The following is a 23,653-nucleotide window of genomic DNA, read 5'->3' as shown; positions in this document are numbered from 1 at the left end:
CAGAGCAGGCGGTGGATTCGAACCACGGAACTTGTGGGTGGCGGGAGAGTCCTTCATCCTCTGTGCCAGCCCGCTCCGTACACACTAGGGCAGGGGATTAGGACATGGGTATGGCTTTGATGGTGGCCTCTCACCACTTAACTGAGCAACCTGGAGCCTCGGACTCCTCCCCCAGAAGACAAGGACAAGCCTAGAAACGTGTTGAGAAGCATGGGCCCCAGAGTCCCCCAGGGCCCTGCTGTGTGTCACTGGGTGGGCCCTAAGCCTCTGAGCCTTGCCCTTCCCACCCCTGACTTCAGACTCATCACCCTACCAGGCCCAGATGACACATTTGTTTTTACCTGGATAGCACCCCGTTTTCTGTGCACATTTTACCGGGGGGGGGGGGGTGTTATAGGTGAGAGGAGCTAGGTTATGCACTGGAGTGCCATCTGCAAGGCCAGCAGTTTGGAACCACCAGCCACTCTATAGGAGAAAGGGTTCCAGTCTCGGAAAGGCACCGGGCAGTTCTACCCCGCCCTATGGGGTTGCTATGAGTCAGAACCGACTAGATGATTGTCAGTTTGATTTTGGTTTATTCTGTGAGAAAATAAGCACCCGTCAATGAGGGAGGATCTGAGCCCCATAAAGTCGGCTGGTGGGATTCCCTGCCCCCCCACCCCCCAGGATTCTCCCACCGGCCACTAACCAGCCCTCCAGGTCACTGGAGGAAGACACAAACCGCCTCTATTCCTTAAATACGTCACTCTACCCAGCGCGCAGACATAAATTAAGGTTCCCAAGGGGTCTTTCAGTCCCAGCCAAAGTCCTGGCCGGTCATCTGGTAGAACCTGTGGTTGAAGGGCCGGTAGAAGTCTCGCAGGCGCTGGACCACCGCCTCCGGCACTCGCGGGTGCGGCCGGCCCTTGGACTTGCCCAGGCAGCGGGGTCGGCTGCCCCCCTGGGCCTTCTTGAGGCACGGGAAGCCCTTGGTGGCGTTGAAGTAGAAGTGCTTGTCCGTGACGACCCGCTTGAGGCCCAGGAAGTCCTGCACGCGGCCCACCTCGCCGGCCGGGTCGCTGACCAGCCGCTCTCCGCTGACGAACAGGAAGCGGGACAGCGGGAAGTAGCGCAGCCAGCGGGCCAGGTGCTGCGCATAGAGGCCGATGCGCACGGCGCTCCAGGCCGTGTCCACGGGTCCCAGGCCGCGGCGGAAGGCCAGCGCGCGGAAGCTGGGCAGGCCCGGAGTCTTGGACAGCGTCTGCGCGTAGTCAGAGATGGCTCGCGTCACGGGGTCGCGCACCACCACGATCAGCTTCGTGTCGGGGGACATGCGGTGGATGCGGCGGGGTGCCTCGCGCGTCACGAAATAGCTGGGGGTCTTCTCCATGGTGATCTGCCCCTCCAGGGTGCGAGGCATCAGACTCCTGCGGGAGGAGGAGGAGGGGGGCGCGTGAGCCGATGACCCCCACCCCATAATAGGACCCGCCCTCTTCTTCCCGGGGGTGGAGCAAAGGCGCTCCATGGAGCCCGGAGGTGATCTCCGTTAGCTCCCAACAAAAAAGCCTGCCTATCTACTGCCCGCGAACCCAGCCTTGGAAAGCTCCTGGGCACACAGAGCTACTCTGAGGCCGGGGGGGCGGGGGATCGCCCCAGGGTGCGCCCGGTCCAGGCACGGGAAGAAGGCGCGAACAGGCCATACTGGAACCTAGTCCAGTGTTGTCAGGGTGACGGCCCTCCCTTGAAAAATTCCTGCCACCCGCCTTCCCCCTGCCCTCGCCCCAGATGCCAGCTCCTCTGAGTCCCAGAGTGGAGTCTGGTGGCACAGTGGGTCACAAGTGGAGCTGCGCCAATCAGGGTCAGCAGTTCAAGCTGCCAACCACCCATAGGAGAAAGATGAGGCTTTCTGCTCCCATTAAGATGAACAGGTTTCAGGGTCCCCTGCTCCCTAAAGGTCAGTGCTTAGAACCCACCTACCGCTCCCAGGGGAGACAGACCTGGCTCCGGCTTCCTTACCACCAAAACCCAAGACCAGACTCCCTCCCATGAGTCCAATCCGATTCATAGCCACCTGATAAGACAAAGTCGAAATGCCCTGGGGTGGGGGGGGTTGGGGGTTCTGAGACTGTACATCTTTACAGGAGCAGACAGTCTTATAACTTTCTCCCACAGAGCAACTTGTGGGTTTGAACAGCTCACCTTGTGGTCAGCAGCCCAATGTTTAACCCCTACAACGAAGCCCGTGGGGCATTACTGCTCTGTCCTGCAAGGTTGAATTGGAGTGACTGGTCTGGCCCAGCCTCAGCATGCTACCAGAAAAGTCTGGAAGTTTCTAGAAAAGCTAATGCACACCTCAGAGGCCCTGGTGCCCGAGCCGCGCCTCCCATGGCGGAGTATAGCGCTGGTACCATCCTACGGTGTGAGGACCCCTCTCAATGTCCTGGACCCCAAACCAGGAGAAGGGGAGCCAGGCACACTGCTGAGCCCCCAGACTGAGCAGGCCTGGGCACCCTGAGCTGTGGCCCCAGGCAGCACCTACAGGTCAGGTAGCTCCAGGTGAGACTGGGCAGGGTGGGGCTGGGCAGGTGTTCCAGGACCAGCTGTGCAAACAGCACCAGGGAGGGAGGGATGAGAACTAGGTCAAAAGAGAGACGCTGCCTCGACCTGTGCCAGAGAGAGGACGCCCAGCCACGCCTAGCCCCTGCCCCTCAGCCTCCAGGCTTGGCCCCAGCCCACAGGACAAGGCAGGAGGCAGGTTGTAGCCTGCCTAAGAACCCTGCGACCTCTAGGAGGCACCTCTGCCCATTCAGACACCTCTAGCCCCTCAACACCTCTGGATCTCAGTCAGGCCCCCACCGCTCCCAGACTTCATGTTGGGGTGCCTAGCTTGGAGGGGACAGCCGTGTGACAGAGGATGATGGGTGGCCAGAGTTGTCACTGCCATGCCATTTGCTCTTCCAACCCACACCACAAACACTGCAGGTGGTCTGTGGGTGGGCAACACAGGCTGGCAGCTATCAGACCCTCCCTGTCAATTCTCCAAACAAGGCCCCAATGACGACGTAGGGCAGGTCTGCAGTTAGCAGCCCGAAGCTGACCCACTACACCTTCAGAGTTCTTTATGCTTCCTCCTCCTGGGACCTGAATTCCTCCCTTCCCACTCTGGCACTCTGCTTCCCAGACTGCCGCAGCAGGGCTGTGAATACCACCTCACCCCTTGGGGTCTACTATAGGGGGGGGGCCACAAAAATGTGGCCAGAGTTACAGAAAAAGAGGTTAGCACCCTGAGTTAGCCCTCCCCCAGGCATATGGCCCTTCCCACTGAAGCCAGAGTAGCAGAGAGAACATGGGGAGGTGCTCAGAAGGAGGGGAGGGGCCAGGACTCCTAGGCCCCCTAAGTCTCAAACCAACACCCATATCTAAGGTCTCTGAACCCATGGCATCCTGGGACAACCCTGGCATAGGGGGTGGGCTGGGCTAGGGAGGGCAGAGGATGGGGCCAGGACTCTGATCCCCATGCAGCAAACATCTGACAGACCCTCCTGCTGCACCCACCCCATCTGGTTGGCATTTCCCTGTGGTTTCCATCCGGCCTGGCTGCTTCCCCCACCCCTCTCCTTCCTCCCCCTCCCTGGTCCCATACCTCGCATGGGCCCCATCCAAAAAGGGCCTGGAAGCCCTCTTGTTCCCAGCCAGCAGACATCAGAGGCCTCTCCCCAGGGCTAGCAGTCAGAGAGGCTGCCCCCCACACTACTCTTCTGCCCCCAGGGATTACAGAAAATCTCTCTCTCTCTCTCTCTCTCTCTCTCTCTCTCTCTTAAATCAAAATACCATGCCCATCTCACCCACCTCCTCCCTCCAGAAATCAGAGCATAGCCTCCATCCTGATGGAGACCCCAGGCTGTCTGGTGGCCAGAAGATGGCTCAGTGAGTGAGTGAATAAGGGAGCAGACTGTGTCTGATTTTCTGGGGGTTGGGGAGAGGGATGCCGTGTCCAAAGGGGACCACATCAGAGCAGACAGTCTGGCTGAGCAGCTGGGGACCACTAACCCCAGGAAGGACAAGAACACCACCTGAAATGAGGCCATTTGCGGCCCAGTAGGAGCAGGGGTCCCTCACTCAGCTCCCACCATTGTCAGCACCCAGACAGTGCCACCAGCCTCTGCCCCAGGGGCTGCCCTCCTTGAGGCTGAGGAACCGAGGCAAGGTGGGGCATTCTGAGCCTGATTGGAATAACAAAGGAGATGCAGATCGGTCAGGAAGAAGTACACTCCTTAACCCATGGCATGGCATACCCCTCTGGGGACACGCAGGCACATCACCCACCCCGCTGGGCCCTGGGCCCTGGCCACCCTCTGCCCCACCCTCAGTAGGTTCTAAAAGTGCTGATGAAAAAAAGTCTACACTCACCTAAACCCCCACCTCCCCCTCCCAGCAGCAGGACCTGAACTGGGTCACTCTCCCTCCTCAGACCTCTCCCAGACCTGAAGGAGGCAACTGGGGTGGGAGGGTAGGAGACTAGACAGAGCCTTGGGAGCCCCAAGCCTCAGAAAACCCCGTGGGTAGGCTTCCTGTGCTCCCCACCTCAGCTCAGGTCCCTGCAGTCTGAGCTCAGAGCACCATGGGGTGCAGAGGGAGTTTGTAGGTACTTAGTACTGTGTCCTCAGCCCTCCCACCTGGACGCTCCAAGGACACTAATTCCCCCACCATGGGTTCATCTCCCCTCTTGGCACCTCACTGCTCGCCCCCAACAGGGGCAGGACCCTCTCCTTCCCAAGGCCCCCTGTCCACCTTCACTCCCCACTCCCTTTCCCAAGCTGAGGGAAAGCTCTAGAGCAGAAGGTAGACAGAAGCAGGAGGAAGAAGAGGGCTTGGGAAAGCGGGCACCCCCTAATTCACCCCTCTGTCTCTTAGTGATTCCTACTCTCCATCTGTAATCCCTCATTCAGGCAGGAAGGGCCAGGCCCTGGAGAAGGAGACAGAGAGCAGGGTCTTGGGTCAGGGTCTCAGTAGAAAGGAGTTGGCATCTGGCCAGATGGAGCCGGGTGCACCCCACATTCCAAGGCTACCTGCATAATGGCAGGGGACAGGGCAGTCCTAGAGCCCAAGGCATGAGGGCCCATCCACTGCCCTCCAGTTAATTCCCATTCCTGGCGAGCCTAGAAAGCAAAGAACTCCTTCAGGTTTCCAAGACTTTCCAAATCTTAACGGAGTAGACAGCCCAACTCTTAACCCAGCATAGAGTGAGGAGAGCATCTTAAAGCATAGGGCCTGGGACCCCCCACCTCACCCCAGGCTCTGGCTCCAGGCAGCTAGCACCCTCCTTTCTAAGGTCTAAATTTCCCCCAAGCCCCCACCCACCCAGGGCCACCGTGGAGGGCCAAGGTCTCCAGACACAGTGCCCTGCCCGCCAAAGTGGCCCAGGGAGGAGGGCGCCCTGGCTGACTGTTTCCCGTCCCCTACCCAACAGAGCTCCCTGCCCTATCCCCCCACCAGCCTAGCGGAGACCCTTCTGTCGCCCTGACCAGAAGCCCTCCCAAGTTTTCAAAGTTTCAGGAATCCCATCCTCTCCTGTGCGCAGAGACCGCGGGGACCGAGTGCTCACCTGTACCAGGTGAGGCCGCGTTCATAACACCTGTCGAAAAAGTGGGGCTCGGAGCCGAGCGCGCGCACGTCGGGGTGCAGCCGCAGAAACTCGAGCAGCGCGCGCGTGCCGCCCTTCTTCACGCCCACGATCAGCGCTTGCGGGAAGCGCCGACGGCCCTGGCCACTGGCCACGGGCAGACCGGGCGGCGGGAGGCGGCGAGGCGCGAAGGGCGGCGCGGCGGGCGCGGGGGCACGGGCGGCGGGCGGGCAGCGACCTGGGAGGGCGCCCAAGCAATAGGCACCCAGCACCAGCAGGGCCAGCAGCAGGAGCGCACGGGGCGCCCGCAACGCCACCCCCAGCCCGGCCCCACCGCTCCCTGGCCCGGCCGCAGGCCCAGGCCCCGCGCCCCCAGCCCCGTCGGCCCGGCCGCCGCTAGCGGCCATGGGGTCCCGCGCCCGGACCTGGGAGCGGGGGCTGCAGGCGGGCTTGCATCTCGGCCAAGCAGCGCTCAGCGCCGGGGAGCCCTGGCCTCTGCTCCGCAGTCGGGCGGCCGCCTGGGAGCGGAGCGGGGCCGGGGCGGGGCCGGGGTGCCACGCCCACACGAGGTCCCGCCCCCGCTGGGCCACCAACTGGCCTGGGGCCGGCGGGGACCCACGGACGCCAGGGTTCAGGGGTACTCCGACGTGCCCACTGGCACACCAGTACTCTCTACCCCTGCGCTCGGGCCAAGACGCAGGACCGTCTCTGCTCTTAGAAAATGAGCCCTTTTCTCTCCAGGAACAGGGCGGGCGCCAGGGGTGCCCTCCCAGCGTGCGCGCCCAATCAGCTGGACCTCATCGCGGGCCAAGTGGGCCGAAGATGCCCCGTACCCCGGCGCCCGGCCTGTGGATTGGAGAATATCCAGGGACGCCGGGTTTGAGAATGAAGAAGCTGGGGCATGCAGCTGTCCCAAGACAGGCCGCCCTACCATGGGTCTGCACCACAGCCGGCCATGGATACATGTTAGAGATGGGGCAACTGAGGTTCAGCAAGGGAATCGCCTTCCCCAAGGGCCCAGTGGGTGAGCAGCACCTCAGCCCTGTGACCCCTGCCTCTCTGGACCGCTGTACATTGTCTGTCTGCCAGGTCAGACACACCTCCCTTCACGCTGGGCCTTGGTCACCCACTGGGCCTCTGACAAAATGGCTTCGCATTGGAGCTGAGGACTCTGCGAAGCCAGCGCTAGGGGGACCTGAGCTGTCCTCCAAGAGGCAGTGAGCCAAAGAGCTTGGGGACAACCTCCTGAGCTGAGGCTTGTCCACACCTACCCCACCCCCAGGCTAACCAACCCCAGGCAACAGATGAGCAGACAGGAGAGTGAGTACAAGATCCCTCCTGAGGGAAGGTGGGGTTGGACCTGTGTCCCCCCTCTGCCCAGCCATGGCCGCATACTAGGTGCCTGGTGGGCACAGCACCCTCCTCACTCTGTGCCAGGTGGTCTCTATTCTGCCTTCTACTCGCTAGTGCGTGGTCGCCAAACCTAATGGCATGTGAACAAGTTAGAGGGGTCACTGAGAGTGGATGGGGTGAAGGCCAGTGACCCAGATGCCAACCTGAGTCTCAGACACCAGGGCTGCCCCTGCTTGTTAGGGCAGGCCTCACCCCGGAGCCCTGTGGGCGTCCTGTTGGCATGGCGCTGTCTGGGCAACGTGCTGGGACACATCACAGGAAGTTCTTCTTCTGGTCTAGCTTAAAATGGGATTTGTTCCAGATGGGCTAGGCTGCCTTAGGGACATCCTGGAGTGGGGCACGCCCCACCCTGCAGCACCTGGGCTTAGCAGCACCTGGGCTTAGCGGTCTTACGGCCCCAAGTGCCAGCATCCATTAACCCCAGCTGGCCCACACCTGCCCTGGGCTTGCACCCCCTGTGGTCCTTACCACCTCCTTAGGCTTTACACATTCCGTCACTCCCTCGCCTACTGGAGAGGCCAACGAGCCTACCAAGAACACGGAGCGTCAGACACATCGGAGGAGGGAGTGAGAGCCATGGGGGAGTCACCTTGGGGGTTCACAGCTGAGCCTCATTGCCTGCTCCCACCATCTGACTCAGAGATAGGCTCTAGATGTAAATCCTGGGAGACCTGGGGTGGTTTGTTTATTCCGCAGTGGCTTCCCGGCACCTAGCACAGAGCCTAGAACCCAGCTGTTGTTGGGTATCATGGAGTCAGGTCGAACACGTAGCCCCCCGCCCTGTGTACACCGCTTGGTCCCGTGCCGTCCTCACAGTCTTTGCACTGGAGCACCCACTGTGGTCGCCACTGTACTGATCCATCTCCTGAAGGGGCTTCCTCTTTTTCGATGTCCTTCTGCCAAGCACGATGTTCTCTTCCAGGGAGTGGTCTCTCCTGGCAACTAGTCCAAAGTAAGTGAGACCTAAGTCTCCTCTTGCTCAGTTGTAGGTTTCTGGTTCGACTTCTTCCAAGGCGGGTGTGTTTGTTCTGCTTGTTGTTGTTGTTAGTTGCTGTCCAGTTGATTCCAACTCACAGCAGCCGTGTGCACAACAGAACAAAGCACTGCCCCGTCCTCACACTTGTCCCGATGTCTGAGTCCAGAAATGCAGCCATTCTGTCAATCATCTCGTCGAGGGCCCCCCTCTGTCCCCAGGGACTGGTCTCTCGTGATAACATGAAACACAGTCTTGCCATTTTTGCCCCTCAGGAGCGCTCTGGATATACTTCTTGCAGACAGATATATTTGTTCTTTTAGCAGCTGTGGCCATTTCCATCTTCTTCAACACCATAGTTCAAACACACTGATTCTTCTTCAGTCGTCCTTATTCAGTGTCCAACTTTCACATGCATAGGAGGCTCGATGGGTAATGCCATGGCTTGCTTGTCAACACCCTATTTTTATTTATTTTTTAATAAAAAAGATCTTTGATTACATATAGTTGCAACTTTATAAAGGTAATGATTTTCTTCATTTTGTTGTTTGTTTGTTTGTTTGTTTTAATCGTTTTATTGGGAGATAATGATTTTCATCCAGTAAAAGTCACCTATTTAAAATACAGAGTTTGTCCCCCCCAACTACCATGATCCGAATTCTACCTTGCAGGACTGGATAGGGCAGAAGTTGTACACTGGTGCATATGGGAGCTGGAGGCACAGGGAATCCAGGGTGGATGATACCTTCAGGACCAGGGGTGTGAGGGGCGATGCTGGGAGAGTGGAGGGTGAGTGGGTTGAAAAGGGGGAACTGATTACAGGGGTCCACATGTGACCTCTTCCCTGGGAGAGGGACAGCAGAGAAGGGGGGGAGGGGAGATGCCGGATAGGGCAATATATGACAAAATAACGATGTATAAATTACCAAGGGCACATGAGGGAGGGGGGAGCAGGGAGGGGAATAAAAAGGACCTGATGCAAAGAGCTTAAGTGGAGAGCAAATGCTTTGAAACTGATTAGGGCAAAGAATGTACAAATGTGCTTTATACAATTGATGTATGTATATGTATGGATTGTGATAAGAGTTGTATGAGCCCCTAATAAAATGTTTTAAAAAAAAATACAGAGTTTGAAGACTTTTGGTAAATGTATATAAACATACAATTACCCACCCACTCCCATTGATTCCTTTTTTTAAAAAAAATCATTTTATTGGGGCTCATACAACTCTTATCATAATCCACACAAACATCAATTGTGTAAAGCACACTTATACATTCGTTGCCCTCATCATTCTCAAAACTCACTTTCCACTTGGGTTCCTGGAATCAGCTCCTTATTTTCCTTTTTCCCTTCCCCCTCCCTCCCCCTCATGAACCCTGTAAATTATTATTTTGTCATATCTTACTCTGTCAGACATCTCCCTTCACCCACTTTTCTGTTGTCCATCCCCCAGGGAGGAGGTTATATGTAGGCCCTTATAATAATTGGTTCCCCCTTTCCAACCCACCCTCCCTCCACCCTCCCAGTATTGCTACTCACACCACTGGTCCTGAAGGGATCATCCGTCCTGGATTCCCTGTGTTTCCAGTTCCTATCTGTACCAGTGTACTTCCTCTGGTCTAGTCAAATTTGTAAGGTAGAAGTAGGTTCATGATAGTGGGTGGGGAGGAAGCATTCAGGAACTAGAGGAAAGTTGTAAGTTTTTTTTCACATCATTTTATTGTGGGCTCATACTATTCTTATCACAATCCATACATCCATCCATTGTGTCAAGCACATTTGTACATTTGTTGCCATCATCATTTTCAAAATACTTGCTTTCTACTTGAGCCCTTAATATCAGCTCATTTTTCCCTCCTTCATGAACCCTTGATAATTTATAAATTATCATTGTGTCATATCTTACACTGTCCAACATCTCCCTTCACCCACTTTTCTGTTGTGCATCCCCCAGGGAGAAGGTTTTATGTAGAACCTTGTAATTGGTTCCCTCTTTCTATCCCACCCTCCCTGTGTCATCTCTCTCACCACTGGTCCTGAAAGGATCATCTGTCCTGGGTTCCCTGTGTTTCCAGTTCTTATCTGTACCAGTGCTCATCCTCTGGTCTAGCCAGATTTGTAAGGTAGAATTGAGAGCATGATAGTTGGGGGGGGGAGCATTTAGGAACCAGAGGAAAGTTGTATGCTTCATCATTGCTACATTGCACCCTACATTGCATCTCCTCCCACTGACCCTTCTATAAGTGGATGTCCAATGCCTACAGATGGGCTTTGGGTCCTCGCTCTGCACTCCCCCTCATTCACAATGATATGATTTTTTGTTCTTTGATGCCTGATACCTGATCCTATCAACACCTCGTGATCACAAGGCTGATGTGCTTCTTCCATGTGGGCTTTGTTGTTTCTGAGCTAGATGGCCGCTTGTTTACCTTCAAGTCTTTAAGACCCTAGATGCTATTATCTTTTGATAGCCGGGCTCCATTAGCTTTCTTCACCACATTTGCTATGCACCCATTTATCTTCAGCGATCGTGTCGGGAAGGTGAACATTATGGAATGCTTGTTTAATAGAACAAAGTGTTCTTGCATTGAGGGAGTACTTGAGTTGAAGCCCAATGTCCATCTGCTACCTTAATACTAAACCTCTAAATATATGTGCTATAGTTTATTGTGCCAGCCTGGCCGATAAACACAAGTAGGATTAACTGAAGGGCAGAGGGATAAATGGCTTGGTGAGCCTCACCTTGGTGTGCCTCAGTTTAAAGGGGTACACTACCTGTGGGATGCCTAGCCTGTGGACTGTGTCGCTGTAAGGTGAGGTCCCTTTAAGCCCACACGATTGGAATGTTCATCTCTGGAGCTGGGGACTGGCAGTTGATGACAGTTGGGGACCTGCCTTGCTGTTTGCTGCCTGGGTATATATAGCCCAGCTCTCTCTACAGAAGGGGACTGGCACCTGGCAGCTCTCAAAACTTGAAGGACTGCTAGTGTCTCACTGCTTTAAAATTTAACTGTTAATTTCTTGTATTATCTATCTGTATATTATTTAACGGTTTATTTCTTGAATTATATATCTATCTTTATAAATATATATATATAATTACTAGCAATCTGGTTTGTCTCTCTAGAGAACCCTGTCCAATACAATATGCACATAAATCTATTCCCCCATCCTCATATATAAATATATTTACACGTGTACATGCCTGCATTTAGACCTCTATAAATGCCCTTTGCCTCCCTAGTCCTTTCCTCAATTTCCGTTGACTTTCCTCTTGTCCCACTATCATGCTCAGCCTTCATCTGGGTTACAGTAATTCCTCTCAGTTACATTACCCTTGATCACGCCCTACCAGGCCTCCTACACCCTCCTCTTGTGCAGCAGATTTACCCAGTGCAATGCATCCTGTGATCTCTTGACTGCTCCTTCCATGAGCATTAATTGTGAATCCATGCAAGAAGACTTCCTTGACAATTTTGATCTTTTCTCCATTTATCATGATGTTATCTATTGGTCCAGCTGTGAAGATTTTGGGTTTCTTTATACTGGGTTGTGATTCATACTGAAGGCTACAATCCTTGATCTTCATCAGCAAGTGTTCCAAGTCCTCAGCAAGCAAGGTTGTGTCAGTTGCATATCCAAGGTTGTTAATCAACCTTCCTCCACTCCTGATGTTGTATTCTTCATACAATCCAGCTCTCTGGTTAATTTCTAAGCATGGTGATTGAAGAAGTGTGGGAACCAGATACAACCCTGCCACTCACCTTTCCTGATTTGGAACCGTGCAGTAGTCCCGTGTTCTGTTTGCACAACTGCCTCCTGTTCCATGTTCAGGTTCCACATGAGCACAGTGAAGTGTTCTGGGATTCCCATTCTTCTTTGTTATGATCCTCACAGTCAAAGGCCTTTGCGCCGTCAATAAAACATAAGTAAACATCTCTCTGGTGTTCTCTACTTTCGGCCAAGGTCTAGCTGACGTCAGCAATGATATGCTTTGTTCCAAGTGCTCTTCTGAATCCAGCCTGCATCTCTGGCAGCTCCGTTGATGTACCGCTGCAATGGTTGTTCTTCTGGCAGTCTGTGGCATTTTTCATATTCTGCACCAGTGCCAGAGTTGAAAGGCAGTCATTCTTCCACAGCCATCCTTAATCATTGTGCGGTTTTCACATGAACGTGATGCAATTGGAAATCCCACGCGTTAGTCCTCAAAGCAACAGCTTGACTTTTCAACTCTTGAGAGGAGTCTGTTGCAGCAAATTTGCCCAATATAATACATTCCATTGGATCATCTTTCTCTGGAGTGAGCACAAACATGGATCTCTCCCTATTGGTTGGCCAGGTAGCTGTTCTTCCAAATTTCTTAGCAGAGATGAGTGAATACTTCTAGCATTGCATTTCTGTGTTGACACATCTTGATGGGTATTCCGTCATTTTTAGAGCCTTGTTTTCCCCCAATGCCTTCATTGCAAAGTGGATTTCTTCCTTTGGCACCGTCAGTCCTAGACTGTATCCTGTCTCCTGATATGGCTGAAGATCAAGCTATTCTCTTTGGTCCAGTGACTCTGTGTATTCCTCCCATATTCTTGTGATGCTTTCCATGTTGTTGACATTTTGCTCATGGAATTCTTCAGTTTTGCATTTCAAGACTTGAATTTTTTTTCTTCCACCCTTTCAATGTGTGAAACGATAAGGGTGTCCTTCCCTTTTGATTTTCCAGCTCCAGGTCTTTGCACATTCCATAATGATACTTTGCTTAGTCTTCTTGAGTCTCCATTTGTAATCTTCTGTTGCATTTTTTTACTTCGTCATTTCCTCCACTTGATGTAGCAACTCTGTGTTGAGAGGAAGTTTCAGAATCTTTCCTGGCATCCATTTTGGTTTTTTCTTTCTTTCCTGCCTTGTGGTGACCTCTTGGTTTCTGGTGTATGACATCTGGCGTATGATGGCTCCCACAACTGATCGAGTCTTCTGTCATCAGTGTTCCGTGAGTCCCATGGATTCTCAAGAATGGGAGAGACTCAAGGTTGTACTTCGGTACTCGTGGACTGGTTTTAATGTTTCCAGCTTCAACTTGAACGTACAGTTGAGCAGTCGGGGGTCAGGTCCACAGTCCGTGCCTGTCCTTGTTCTGATGGTACTGAGCTTCTCCATGGTCTCTTTCCCCAGATGTAGTCTATTGGGATCCTATGGGTTCCTATGTTTTTTGAGTGCCCTCCGCCCAGAGGGACTCACCTTTCAGCACTATCTCAGACAAGGTTCCTCTGCTATTCATAAGGTGCTTGGTTGGTTTTCAAAGAAGTAGATCACCAGGTCCCTCTTCCTACTCTTAGTCTGGAAGCTCCTTTGAAGCCTGCCCGCCAAAGGTGACCGTGCTGTATTTGCCATAGCACACACATAGGTAGCTTCCAGCATCAAGGCAACACGCAAGCCACCACACTAGGACAAGCTGGCAGACAGGAAGCACTAAGCCTGAGGGAGGTGACAAGGAAGGCCAGGAGGGGACAGCAGTGAGGGGAGGCTAAGGTGGGGTTAGGGGAGGTGAGGTGGGGAGACAGGTAGAAAGAGGGTCCAACCTGGCTTCACAGACCAATGATCCGCCTCTGAGGCAGGGTGGGGGGCAGGGGAGGAGGGCCTATTTATCCCCTTCACAGACTGTGTTGATCTTTGATCCCAGCCTGTCTTCCTGCCCGCCCGCCCTGCCCGGGGCTCTGTAAAGCCTGGGAGTAGCTGAGGCTGGGCTCCAACTGTGGTTTTCCCACAGGGCACCCAGGAGGGTTTGCTGAGTGACCGTGTGTGTGCCAGCACAAGTCTGAGGGGGTTTGTGGGGTGGGGTCTCTTCTACCCAGGGTGGGCACCCCAAGCCAGGACTTCCGTAGGCAGCAGGGCAGACACCTAAGTGCCGCCCCACTCTGCAAAGTGACGAAGGAGGAGCCGAGGGGATTCCCCCACCCACCGTGGAGAACAGCGGAGGGCAAATTTCACACACGTGGGGCCTCCAGGAAGTCCCTCCTCCGAACCCCGCCCTTAACGCCCCGCCCCCCAGATAGCCACTTGGGATTCTGGAGCAGCCAAGGGGGGCTGGGGGGAGGCATAGGGGCTGCGAGGGCTGGCCCAGCATTTCTTCCATTCCGGATCCTGGGATTACCAGGGAAGGGCCCTGGTAGAGCCCCCCCATTCCCCCACTCTGGGTTACTCTGGGAGAGGACAGGAGCCCCTGCAGAGAGCTGGCGATGGACACAGGCCTGTTCAGTGCCAGCAGCTGGGGTTTTCGGGTAGCTCTCTGGCCACGATGGGAACCCAGTATTGCCCCTTCTGGCGAGTGACCTGGGCAGTGCCCTGCCTCCCTGACCGTCACTTTCCTTCTTTAGATGAGGGCGCCCCCACCCATCTGGGGGCTTCCTCTGGCACAAGGCTGGGCTGAAATGGAAAGGTCTCACTGGTCTCACACAAGAAGCCTGTTGGACTTCTGGGACCCCAAGGCTTGTTCCACGAGCCCAGCAGGGCCTAAGAGAGGCCAATGGGGCTGGGCAGGGGGGGGGGGAGGGCTGACTGAAGCCCAGTGTCTCCAGTAGGCCACTTAAAAAGGCTTTCTTGGGAGGCCTGGGGGGAGAGGGGCAGGGCTCCCTTGACTTGGCGGTGGCCACTCTGGACAGTCAAGGGACACTACAGGACCAAGGGACCAAGGGACCAAGTGGCCACCAACCTGAGCCCTGGGAGCAAGAGAAGCTGTGTGCCAACAAGTTGACTCCACCCCAGGCGGACCTCACCTGGCCCTGCCGCTCCTCTCCTCCTGCCAGCAGCCCGCCAGCCCTTTGAAGCCCAGAGCAGCTTGTAAATGTCAGTTTGGAGATGAAACATGATAAAACATGAAACCAGGACTTAAACCAGAGATAATCTCCAGGGTTTTTACAAGCAACAAGTCTGGAAACAGAAGCTGGGAGCCATGAAGGTGGAGGCTGCCTGAGCCTGGGGCTTTGAGACCTGGGGGCAAGGGGTTTGGACAGAAGCAGCCTACCTACCAGCAGGTAGCCCCCAGCCCCTTCCCCTTATCCCTTCCCAACTGTTGTCCTTGTATTCTGCCCCTATAAACTCACTTACCTGAGCCTAAGTCAGGATGGAGCATGGGGAGTCCCAGGGTCCCTGCATCCCCCCCCAAACCACAGACTTCCCCTGGACTCACCCAAGGCCCCAGTGTCTTGCAGCCGTGTACCCTGCAAAGGCAGAGAATAGGCTATGTGTTGTGTTGGGTTGTGGTGTCACTGTGTGCGGGCCCCGCAGTCCAGGGGGTGCACGTGCAGTGAGACTCCGGGCCCCGCCTTGGGCCAGCTCCGTGAGCTGGGGTGGATGGGCCCTGCAGGGAGGGGTGAGCAGGACACACAAGCGGCTGTGGAGGAGCCACCAGGAAAGACTTCTAGAGGGATTCTGGCACCTGGGGAGGGGCATGAGGAAGAGGAGAGCAAATCTGAGCCCAGGAAGGCAGCTCCTCAAAGATGCTCCTGGATTGGAGTTCGGCGTGTGCAGGTAACCATGATAAACAACGGTGCTGCCACTGGTGGAAGAGAACGCCAAGCTTGGGGTCAGCTGAGGCTAGAGTGTGGGTCCGTGTGAATCACTCAGGGCGGCCAGCTGGCGCCACAGGGAGAAGAGGTGTCGGCAGGTTCAGGTACACACAGGTGCAGAGAGCCCAATGCCCTGCAGTGGGCTAGCCCAAGTCTGCCCCGCCACCCCAGCCTGGCCTTGCTTGCTCCAACGGATCCAGGGCTCAAAACCTTTCCCTGCACCAGTCACTGTCACAAAACAGCAAAGATGAAGTCACACACACACCTGCACCTTCGGGGCGCAGGGAACCCTCGGCCCCTACCCACTTAGGGACTGATTGTTGAGGAGGCGGGAACGGGGACCCGGGCGCATCCAGGCAGGCTTCTCTCAGGAGCTGCAATTGCGGCCCTGGCGACGCCTCTGGAAACTGCAAGAGACCCGCCGGGCCCAGCGCGCGCGGAGCGTAGGGCGAGCGCGCTCTCTGCTGGCGATCCCGGCGCACGCCGTCGTGCCCCCTTCCTCCAGAGGTGGTCTTGAGGACGCGGGGCTCCGACGAGGTGCTCACGCCGGGCCTCCTACCAGGCTGGCGAGGGAGCGCAGTGCACGGTGATGGCCTCGACCTGGCTGGGCGGTGCCCTTCGCGGACCTCTTGGGTGCCCCGTCCCTCCTGGCCGCCCTGCCCACGCAGAGTGGACGGGTTCCTGAGACCTGCCCACGAGCCGCACCACCATGGAGCTCATGGTTCCCACTCGTGCGTGACCAGGGAGGGGGGAATCCAACCATAAATGCACACGTTTATGCGTGCTGCCCTGCACTGGGCCAGCAGGGGTCCAGTGCGACCCTGACACGAGTCTATTTCATCCCCGTCCTTCCCCTGAGCCTGCCAGGCCAGCCAGCCTCTTGACCCCAACACTTGGCTCCTGTTCCTGTGTTGTGCCTGGAGGCTCTACTTGACCAGGAAGTGGGGACACAGGGAGGGGTGGGGGGAGGAGGGGACTGGCCCTCAAAAGAGTCTTTTGTTTGTCAACATCTGCTGTGTTGTGTGTGGTGTAACCCAGCTGGAGGGGCCTGCCAATGCTAGACTGGTGTGAACCCCTTAGGAACTGGAAACCATCACTCATTCCAAGAAGGCTTTGATTATGCAGGAGGCCTGGTGTGTGTGTGTGGGGGGGGTCTGCTGACCCAGCTCTCCCCACCCCTGGGAGAACACTGCTGGCCATCAACATTGGCCTCCCTGACCCACCCCTACCCCCATAAGTGTGGGTGTGCAAATGAGTGGGGACATCTAGTGCTGCTGTTCCACCCCCAGCACCCTCCTAGTGACCGCTGGGCTCCCACAGAAAGAGTCCTTTAGCTCACCCTGCTGTGGGTCCACGCCCAAGGAATTGGCCCCAAGAGCGTATTAAACCTGGAGAGGAGAAGCCCACTCTTGAGAGGCGCTGAGTGTCCACTCAGGAGCTTGGTGCCCAACACGTGGAGCTGCTGTCGAGAGCTGAGAGACTGGCCTCAGGCGAGCTGCACAGACAGCTGATCCCTGCCCATGCACCTAAACCTCTTGCCACCTGCCTGACTGCCCCAGCTTGTCAGATGCCCCCTGAGTCCATTCTGTCTCAAGGGGGGGGGTATGCTGTCCTACTGTCCTATAAGGTTTCCAAGGCTGTCATGCGATAGGTGTTGTATTGCTAACAGTAAGGTCAAAACCCACCAGGTGATCCTGTTAGGTTTCAGGGATGGTTGGCCTCGGTTCTTCTCCACGCTGAAAGAATTCACGTGGCAGAAGCACTTTTGTAAATCCAAGTAACTTTTACGAGGGAAAGGTAAGCTTCGGGTAGTACAATCTCAGATGGTACAGGCTCTCTGGAGATATCTGGAAAGCAAGCTTAAAAGGCTACATGGGGAGGGGGGCGGTGGGAAGGGGCTGGCTTGGGAGAGTTTGCAACTGAGAATGGCTGCTTTAGGGGAGTGCGGAAAAAACACCTGGAAAAGAGGATGCTTCAGAATCCAAGGAGTGTTGGAACCAAAAAGGAGCCAGGGCGAAGGGGAAAAAAAGAGGCCAGGGCATGCGTGGGCACACCTGTCCACATGAGTGACCCCGCCCTCCGATGTGAAAGTACTTGAAAGGGCGCCCAGCCCTCAGCCTGTGTTGTTTATCCCCTCCTAACCCCACTGGGGGCGGAGGGGGGCCCTGGTAGAAGATACTGAGCGATCTTAGTATTAAGATTAACCGAAAGCAGGCCAGAGAGAAGAAAATGGGGAAGTTTGTTCTGCGTTTCCCGGGAGAGATTCACTGACGCCAGCAGGGAGTCAGAGAATCCGTGCTGCCAGGGAAGGAGAGGAGAGGAGAGATGGGAGAGGGAGAGGACAGGACGGGCGCCCTGAACTGGACGAACTCCAAGGGCCCCATTGGGGGGACCCAAGAAGTTGCGCTTCTCTGTGATGGAGAGTAGTTTTAAGCTGCTCAGGGGGTGGGGTAAAGCAATAAAGGGAATGGTTAGAAACCCCAGGTGGGCAAAAAAGGAGGAAGGGGCGAGGGTGCTCAGCTGGGGTGGGGGGACTCTTTAAATGTGTCTCCATCCATAAATATTCCGAGGCAGGGTGGTGCCTTTTGGAATTGTCCTCCTCGGTAGGGGCAGGCAGGCTATTGCTTCTCCGACCAGTGTCTGACCCATCACTTTGTGGCTGAGTTCAGGCACGTGTGATTTAATGTGACTGGCACCAGCGTTGTATATGCGCCCAGGTTGACTTTCACCTGGTGACCCTAGTCTGTGCATGCCCAGTCTTGAATTTTCCCCAGAGGTGTCTAATGTGTGCCTGATTTTTTCCCCCAACCCCTTTATGGTGGGTGGCCTGGTCAGCTAATTTTTCATGAGAGTAGGCATTCAGTGGAGACACCCCCTTGATCCCTAATCTCACAACCTTTCATTCATGGTGTAAAGGGTGAGTTTATGTGCTCCCATAAAAACTCCCAACGTGGGTTTGGGTTTCCTGAGTTAATCTTCAGGGGCACAGATGAGCAGGTCTCTCTCCCTCAAACTGCCAAGGCTGGACTTAGAGGTGGCCAGGGCCTTCCCAGAACTGGTGTTTCTCATTTGGGGTGAAGAGCTGAAAAAGGCCGTTCTAAGTCAGATGGGCGTGGAAGTGCCTGCAGCAGCCCCACTAAGCCTTCCCTAGCTAGGTCAGTGGGTGACTGCAGCCGCATCCTTCTCAGAAGTCCCAGGCTAAGGGTAGCAACTCCTCATCTCCAGGCTGGGTGGCCTCAAGTGCTGTCAACCAGCTAATGTGTCCTTTCCCCTGGTCCGTGCCTGTAGGGGCCGCATCCAAGCCAGGCTGGTCTGGTATCGGCTGAGGCACGACTGTGCATGATAGACAGGCTCCACTGGAATGGTGGCCGCCTTGGGACACACAGGACCCGAGGCCGGAGGAAAGCAGCATAGGTGGGAGCTGAAACCAGGCAGGGGTGGAATTCAGAGTCCTTCCTGAGCAGGGTCCCTCGGAGCTTCTGGTCCATACTGGCCCCTCCCAACCCACCCAACCCCAACACCTGGACCAACCTGCTGACATTTGAAAACACTGGCCACTGTATCCCCAGCCCAGAGCACAGGACCCAGCCTAGAGCAGATGGCTAGACAACAGCTGTGGAGCAGATGAAATAAGGGTGCAGACAGACCCAGTCATGGACACGGCAGCATGCTGGGTCTCCTTTATTAGTTTCCAGGCGATCAATTCAGAAAGTTGGAGAGGGTGAGGCGGGAGAGGATGAGGCAGCCACCAGGAGCTCTGGACATACTCTCCTGGGGCAGGCTTGGCAGGTACAGACTGTGGGACAAGACCTCCCAGGCCACACAGGGGACTGGTAGGAAGACCATGGACCAGTAGCTGCTCTCCCACACAGACGGAGACCTGGGACTCGGGGGTTGTGCCATGGGCCTGCATGCCTCAGCAGGTCACGGACCATCAGTGCCCTGGTGAGCCTAGAAGGATTTGACCAGAGCAATTCATACAGTGACCTGACTGGAGCTGCCGGCTGGGACATGGCCTTGTGGAGGTTGCATCTGCTCACACAACTTAGGGGGTCAGCACGGGCCCTGGTGAGGGCTGGAGCCCCTTTGGGAATTGGGGCTCATAGGGGTGAGACCAGACAGGCAGGGAGGGGCCACCAGGCTGAGGAGAGAAGCCAAGGGCGTTATGTCTTTCAAGACACAGACACCCTAAAGACCAGAGTCCCAGCCTCGAGCCTCGGAGGTCAAGATGAACCAGCCTTCAGCCCCATCCTGGTGCAGGGGGTAGGATCGTCAGGAAACATTGGCCCCCCATCCAGCCCTCCCAGACTGAAAGTCAGTAGGCTGTAGTTCTAAGAGGGGAGGGTGATCAATGCCTGTGGCCACTTGGGGTTGGGCTGCCCGCTTACTTCCCCTGGGAGGCAGATTTGTTGTCTGAAAGAGAAGAGAGAAAACAGATTCAGACTGCCCTCCCCTGGGCTGGGGCACCCTCACAGCCCACAGTCCTAGGGACTGGAGGGACCCAGAGGGCCGGCCTGGGGAGGTCTCTGTATCCCTCTCTGTCTTCTGAGACTTGTAGAACCACACACCTCTTCTTCCACACAGAGTGAACAGCAAAGGATCAGAAATCTAGGTATCTAGATATCACAGACACACCACGTCACAACCACAGCCAGCATGGCAGGGAGGTACAACCCCATTTCACAGAGGGGGGAAACTGAGTCTGGATGGAAGCACCACAGCCTGAGGAAAGGCCCTGGGGTGACAGGCCTGCAGGGTCTATGTGATCGGTTGGGGTTCAGTTTGGTTTATGTGATAAGGACAGGGACCTGGGGGGCGCGGTGGGTCAGGTGTTAGGTTGCTAACCCCAAGCTCTGTGGTTCGAACCCACCAGTTGCTCCAAGGGAGAAAGATGAGGCAGCCTGCTCCCATTAAAATTTACAGCCTCAAAAGAAATTTTTACAGCCTCAGGAGTCCTATACAGTTCATGTGAGTCAGCATTAACTCGAAGGTAGCGGGCTTGGTTGGTATGAGATGGGAAAAGAACTTGATGGTGCCGTGGTTCAGCATTCAGCTGCTAACCAAAGGTCGGTGGTTCAAACCCACCGGCTGCTCCACTGGAGAAGGATAAGCAGTCTGCTTAGTAAAGATGACAGCCTTGGGACTGTTCTTTAAGGTTGTGACAGCATGGTGACCTTGATCTAGCCTTGGGGACACCCAGGAATGGGAGGCATGGTCCTGGCCCTAAAGGAGACCTGGTGGCACGACCGTTAAGTGCTTGACTGCTTACTAACCCTAGGGTCCAGTGTTCTGCCCCACCTGCTGCTTCCCAGGAGAAAGAGGAGCCGGTCCCTGCCTCACTGCCACCTCGCAGGGGAACCATGGGCAGAAAGACTCAGACACTGAACATGGACCCTGTGCTTCCTAACCCGGGCCCTCAGAGTGGCCAGCTGGCCCATCACCTAGGTGCGGGCCAGCATACTCACCTTTAGGGATAAACTTCAGGGAGCTGCTGAATATTCAGAAGCGGGACTGCCCCCGCTTGGGGCCATCATTGAGAAACTCGTGGCCAAGTCCATGGCCGCATTTACCGCAGGACACCTGCGAAAATACCACCTCAGCTTGTGACCCGTGGAGGCCGTCAACCGGCAACGCTCCTCCTGCCCTCCCATCCCCAAGCGAGCTGCTGACAGGGTCACATAGCTTTGGCCCTGGCCCCAGTATTGGGGGCAATGTCCATTTCCTGTGTTCCCACCAGGGCCCCGGGGGTCCCCCAATCATTCCCCCCGGGGAGGCAGTCAAAGGCCTAGAGTGGAGAAACCTCTCAGACTCGAGAGTTGGGGGCACCCACCTTAAAGGCATCAGGCTGATTGCGCTCGGGCCGCTTGGCCACGCTGTCATCGTGGATGGTCTCCGTGAAGGCTGGCCACGGCGACGAGTGCTCGTACTTGGAGCAGCTGGAGAACAGCTCGTAGCCGCACTTGGCACACACGTAGACACCTGGGGCAGGCGGAGCAAAACAAGACACTTCAGACTCTGGTCCTGGGGCGGCCTGCTAACCCAGGAGATGACCTCCCTCCAGCCCCAATCCAAGTGGATCTTGGACCCTTCTCCACCACTACCCACAGAGTCAGCAGTGGCTCATTCTCAGCCAATGCCCCGCACCCCCAGCTCCTGGGGCCCTCCATTAGCTGGTGGCAGAAGGCTGGCTTGCATTTCCATATTACAGATGAGGAAGCTGAGGCTGACCTTGTTGCAAACAGGAAGAAACCCAGGACAGGTCCCTCATGAGGATGTGCTGGCTGTATGGACACCTCCCCCTGCCCGCCACCCCACCCCACTCTGTTAGGACATCAAGCCAGGAAGAGGGGCTGGCTAGGGAGAAAGACCCACTTCACCCATCCCCAGAAAGTCAATTCCGTGGCGAAGAATTGCAAAAGTGACTTGCCAATGTGTTGAAAGCCCCAAATCAGGAAGTGGTATCCTCTTGCCCCCTCCGGGTATCTGAAATGCCACGCTAAATTTGCCTAGAACCTCCAGAGGAAGAATAGCGGAGCGCTGTAATTTCCGGGGAGTGGTGTGTCTGGTTTGGCTGAGCTATGTGGGGACAACTGAGGCCCCACGGCCAGAGGGCCTTGGGACAGGACCCTGCCCAGGTGGTCTTTGTCACATCTGGCACCACAGCTGACTCATGTCATAGCCCAGCCCCAGACCTCTTGCCTCTCTGGAGGTTGGCCTGGTCTTACCAGTCATATTTTTACCAAATTAGTCCATCACCAGGCAAGCACAGCCAAGCAGTGGAGTCTTGAATAGCTTGGAACTCTGCGGAGAGACAGCCCTTCGCCCCCTCCCCCCGGCTTGTGTCAAAGATCAAACTTGGCTGGTCAATAGGACAGAGGCCAGACCGGGAGCAGAGCCAACAGTCCACTCCAACTGGCCAAGTCACAGATCTGAGCAACTAGGGGAGTGGCCGGCTGGACTTTTCAGCGGGAATAGTATAGTCTGCGAACCACTAGGGAATTAGGTCACAGGACGAGGATAGGGAGGGCGAGGTTATTAACCTCTGGAGGGTAAATAACATGAGGGTCTCTGCAGAGGGGACCCTCACCGCACCTGTGCACCCCGTCCTCCCCAAGTCCCAATCCTGACTCCAATCTTGCCCCCCTCCCCTATTCCCATTCCTCCTGGCAGACATTGTCCTTTGTGTAGCGGCCCTCCTCACTAATTAATGTCCACTCTCCCTTGGAGGCACCCCTGGTTTGCCCTCATCCGCGATCTTTTTATCCACGTGCGCTGCATCCCAGCCGCCGCCGCTCAGCCCCACCTGCGGGCTCCCGGGCTCCACCTGCGGAGGGTAATGACGCCCCCTCCTCGCTAATCCCACTGAGGGGGGAAGTGGGCTACAGGCCGTACCGGGTTCAAAGTGATTCTGGAAAACCTCGCTCCCGGAGAAGCTGCAGAAAGACATAGTGGCACCTGGCTCCCGTCCAGCTCTCACACTCCGAGTAGGCCGACTCCACGGCCTCGGGGCTCCCAGCCGGACCCCAGTCCCGAGACCAATCACACCTGCTTTTATGCACCGGCCCCGGAGCTGGGCGCCCCGCCCTACTCCAGCGACCAATCACATCCAGGAACGCCGAGAAAAATTCCCGAGGCCCGCCTCTCGAAGTCCCGCCCCTCCCAAGGACCAATCGCTCCCAGGCATGCGGCATTCGGGTTCCGGTTCGAGGCCCCGCCTCCTCCCAAGACCGGTCCTACCCCGTCGGCCAGCAGGCCCCGCCCACCAATGGCGTCTTCTCCTGAAGATCACTCCTAGGTTATTTCTTCGAGGCCCCGCCCCCTGAGGACAGCCTCCATTCCACTTGCTGGGCCCCGCCCCTGCCTCCCGGAAGCCCCGCCCCGTCCTCCCAGAGGCCCCTCCCCTGAGGACAGCCTCCATTCCACTTGCTGGGCCCCGCCCCGGCCTCCCGGAGGCCCCGCCCCCCCGCGAACGCCAGGGAGCGCAGCTGAGCTGCTCTAGGGTGCAGTTGGGACAGACGGACGCCTCTGGGGCCAGGCCCGGATTTGTGGTGTCATTCACTGGCAACCCCTGAGAGCCACGTCCCTTAGCCTGTCCCCAACCT

General features: G+C 56.1%; 2 protein-coding genes across 2 annotated transcripts; both read right to left on the bottom strand.

The window, feature by feature from the left end:
• Positions 1 to 790: 790 nt before the first annotated feature.
• Positions 791 to 16,271, bottom strand: HS3ST6 (heparan sulfate-glucosamine 3-sulfotransferase 6). Its single transcript, XM_075528084.1, has 4 exons — positions 16,248 to 16,271; positions 15,817 to 16,114; positions 5,585 to 6,200; positions 791 to 1,406 (listed from the first exon to the last, which is right to left on the bottom strand). The coding sequence occupies exons 1-4, from the start codon at positions 16,269 to 16,271 to the stop codon at positions 791 to 793; spliced, it is 1,554 nt and encodes a 517-aa protein (XP_075384199.1).
• Positions 16,272 to 19,181: 2,910 nt separating this feature from the next.
• On the bottom strand, positions 19,182 to 23,112 carry MSRB1 (methionine sulfoxide reductase B1). Its single transcript, XM_075564489.1, has 4 exons — positions 22,944 to 23,112; positions 21,382 to 21,530; positions 21,017 to 21,131; positions 19,182 to 19,964 (listed from the first exon to the last, which is right to left on the bottom strand). Exons 1-4 carry the CDS (start codon positions 22,996 to 22,998, stop codon positions 19,936 to 19,938), a joined length of 348 nt encoding a protein of 115 aa, XP_075420604.1. The 5' UTR covers positions 22,999 to 23,112; the 3' UTR covers positions 19,182 to 19,935.
• Positions 23,113 to 23,653: the final 541 nt, after the last annotated feature.

The sequence above is a fragment of the Tenrec ecaudatus genome, chromosome 12 (assembly GCF_050624435.1).
Source record: "Tenrec ecaudatus isolate mTenEca1 chromosome 12, mTenEca1.hap1, whole genome shotgun sequence".
NCBI lineage: Eukaryota > Metazoa > Chordata > Mammalia > Afrosoricida > Tenrecidae > Tenrec > Tenrec ecaudatus.
Note: the sequence above shows the minus strand (reverse complement) of the source record. Positions and strands in the feature narration are given on the sequence as shown.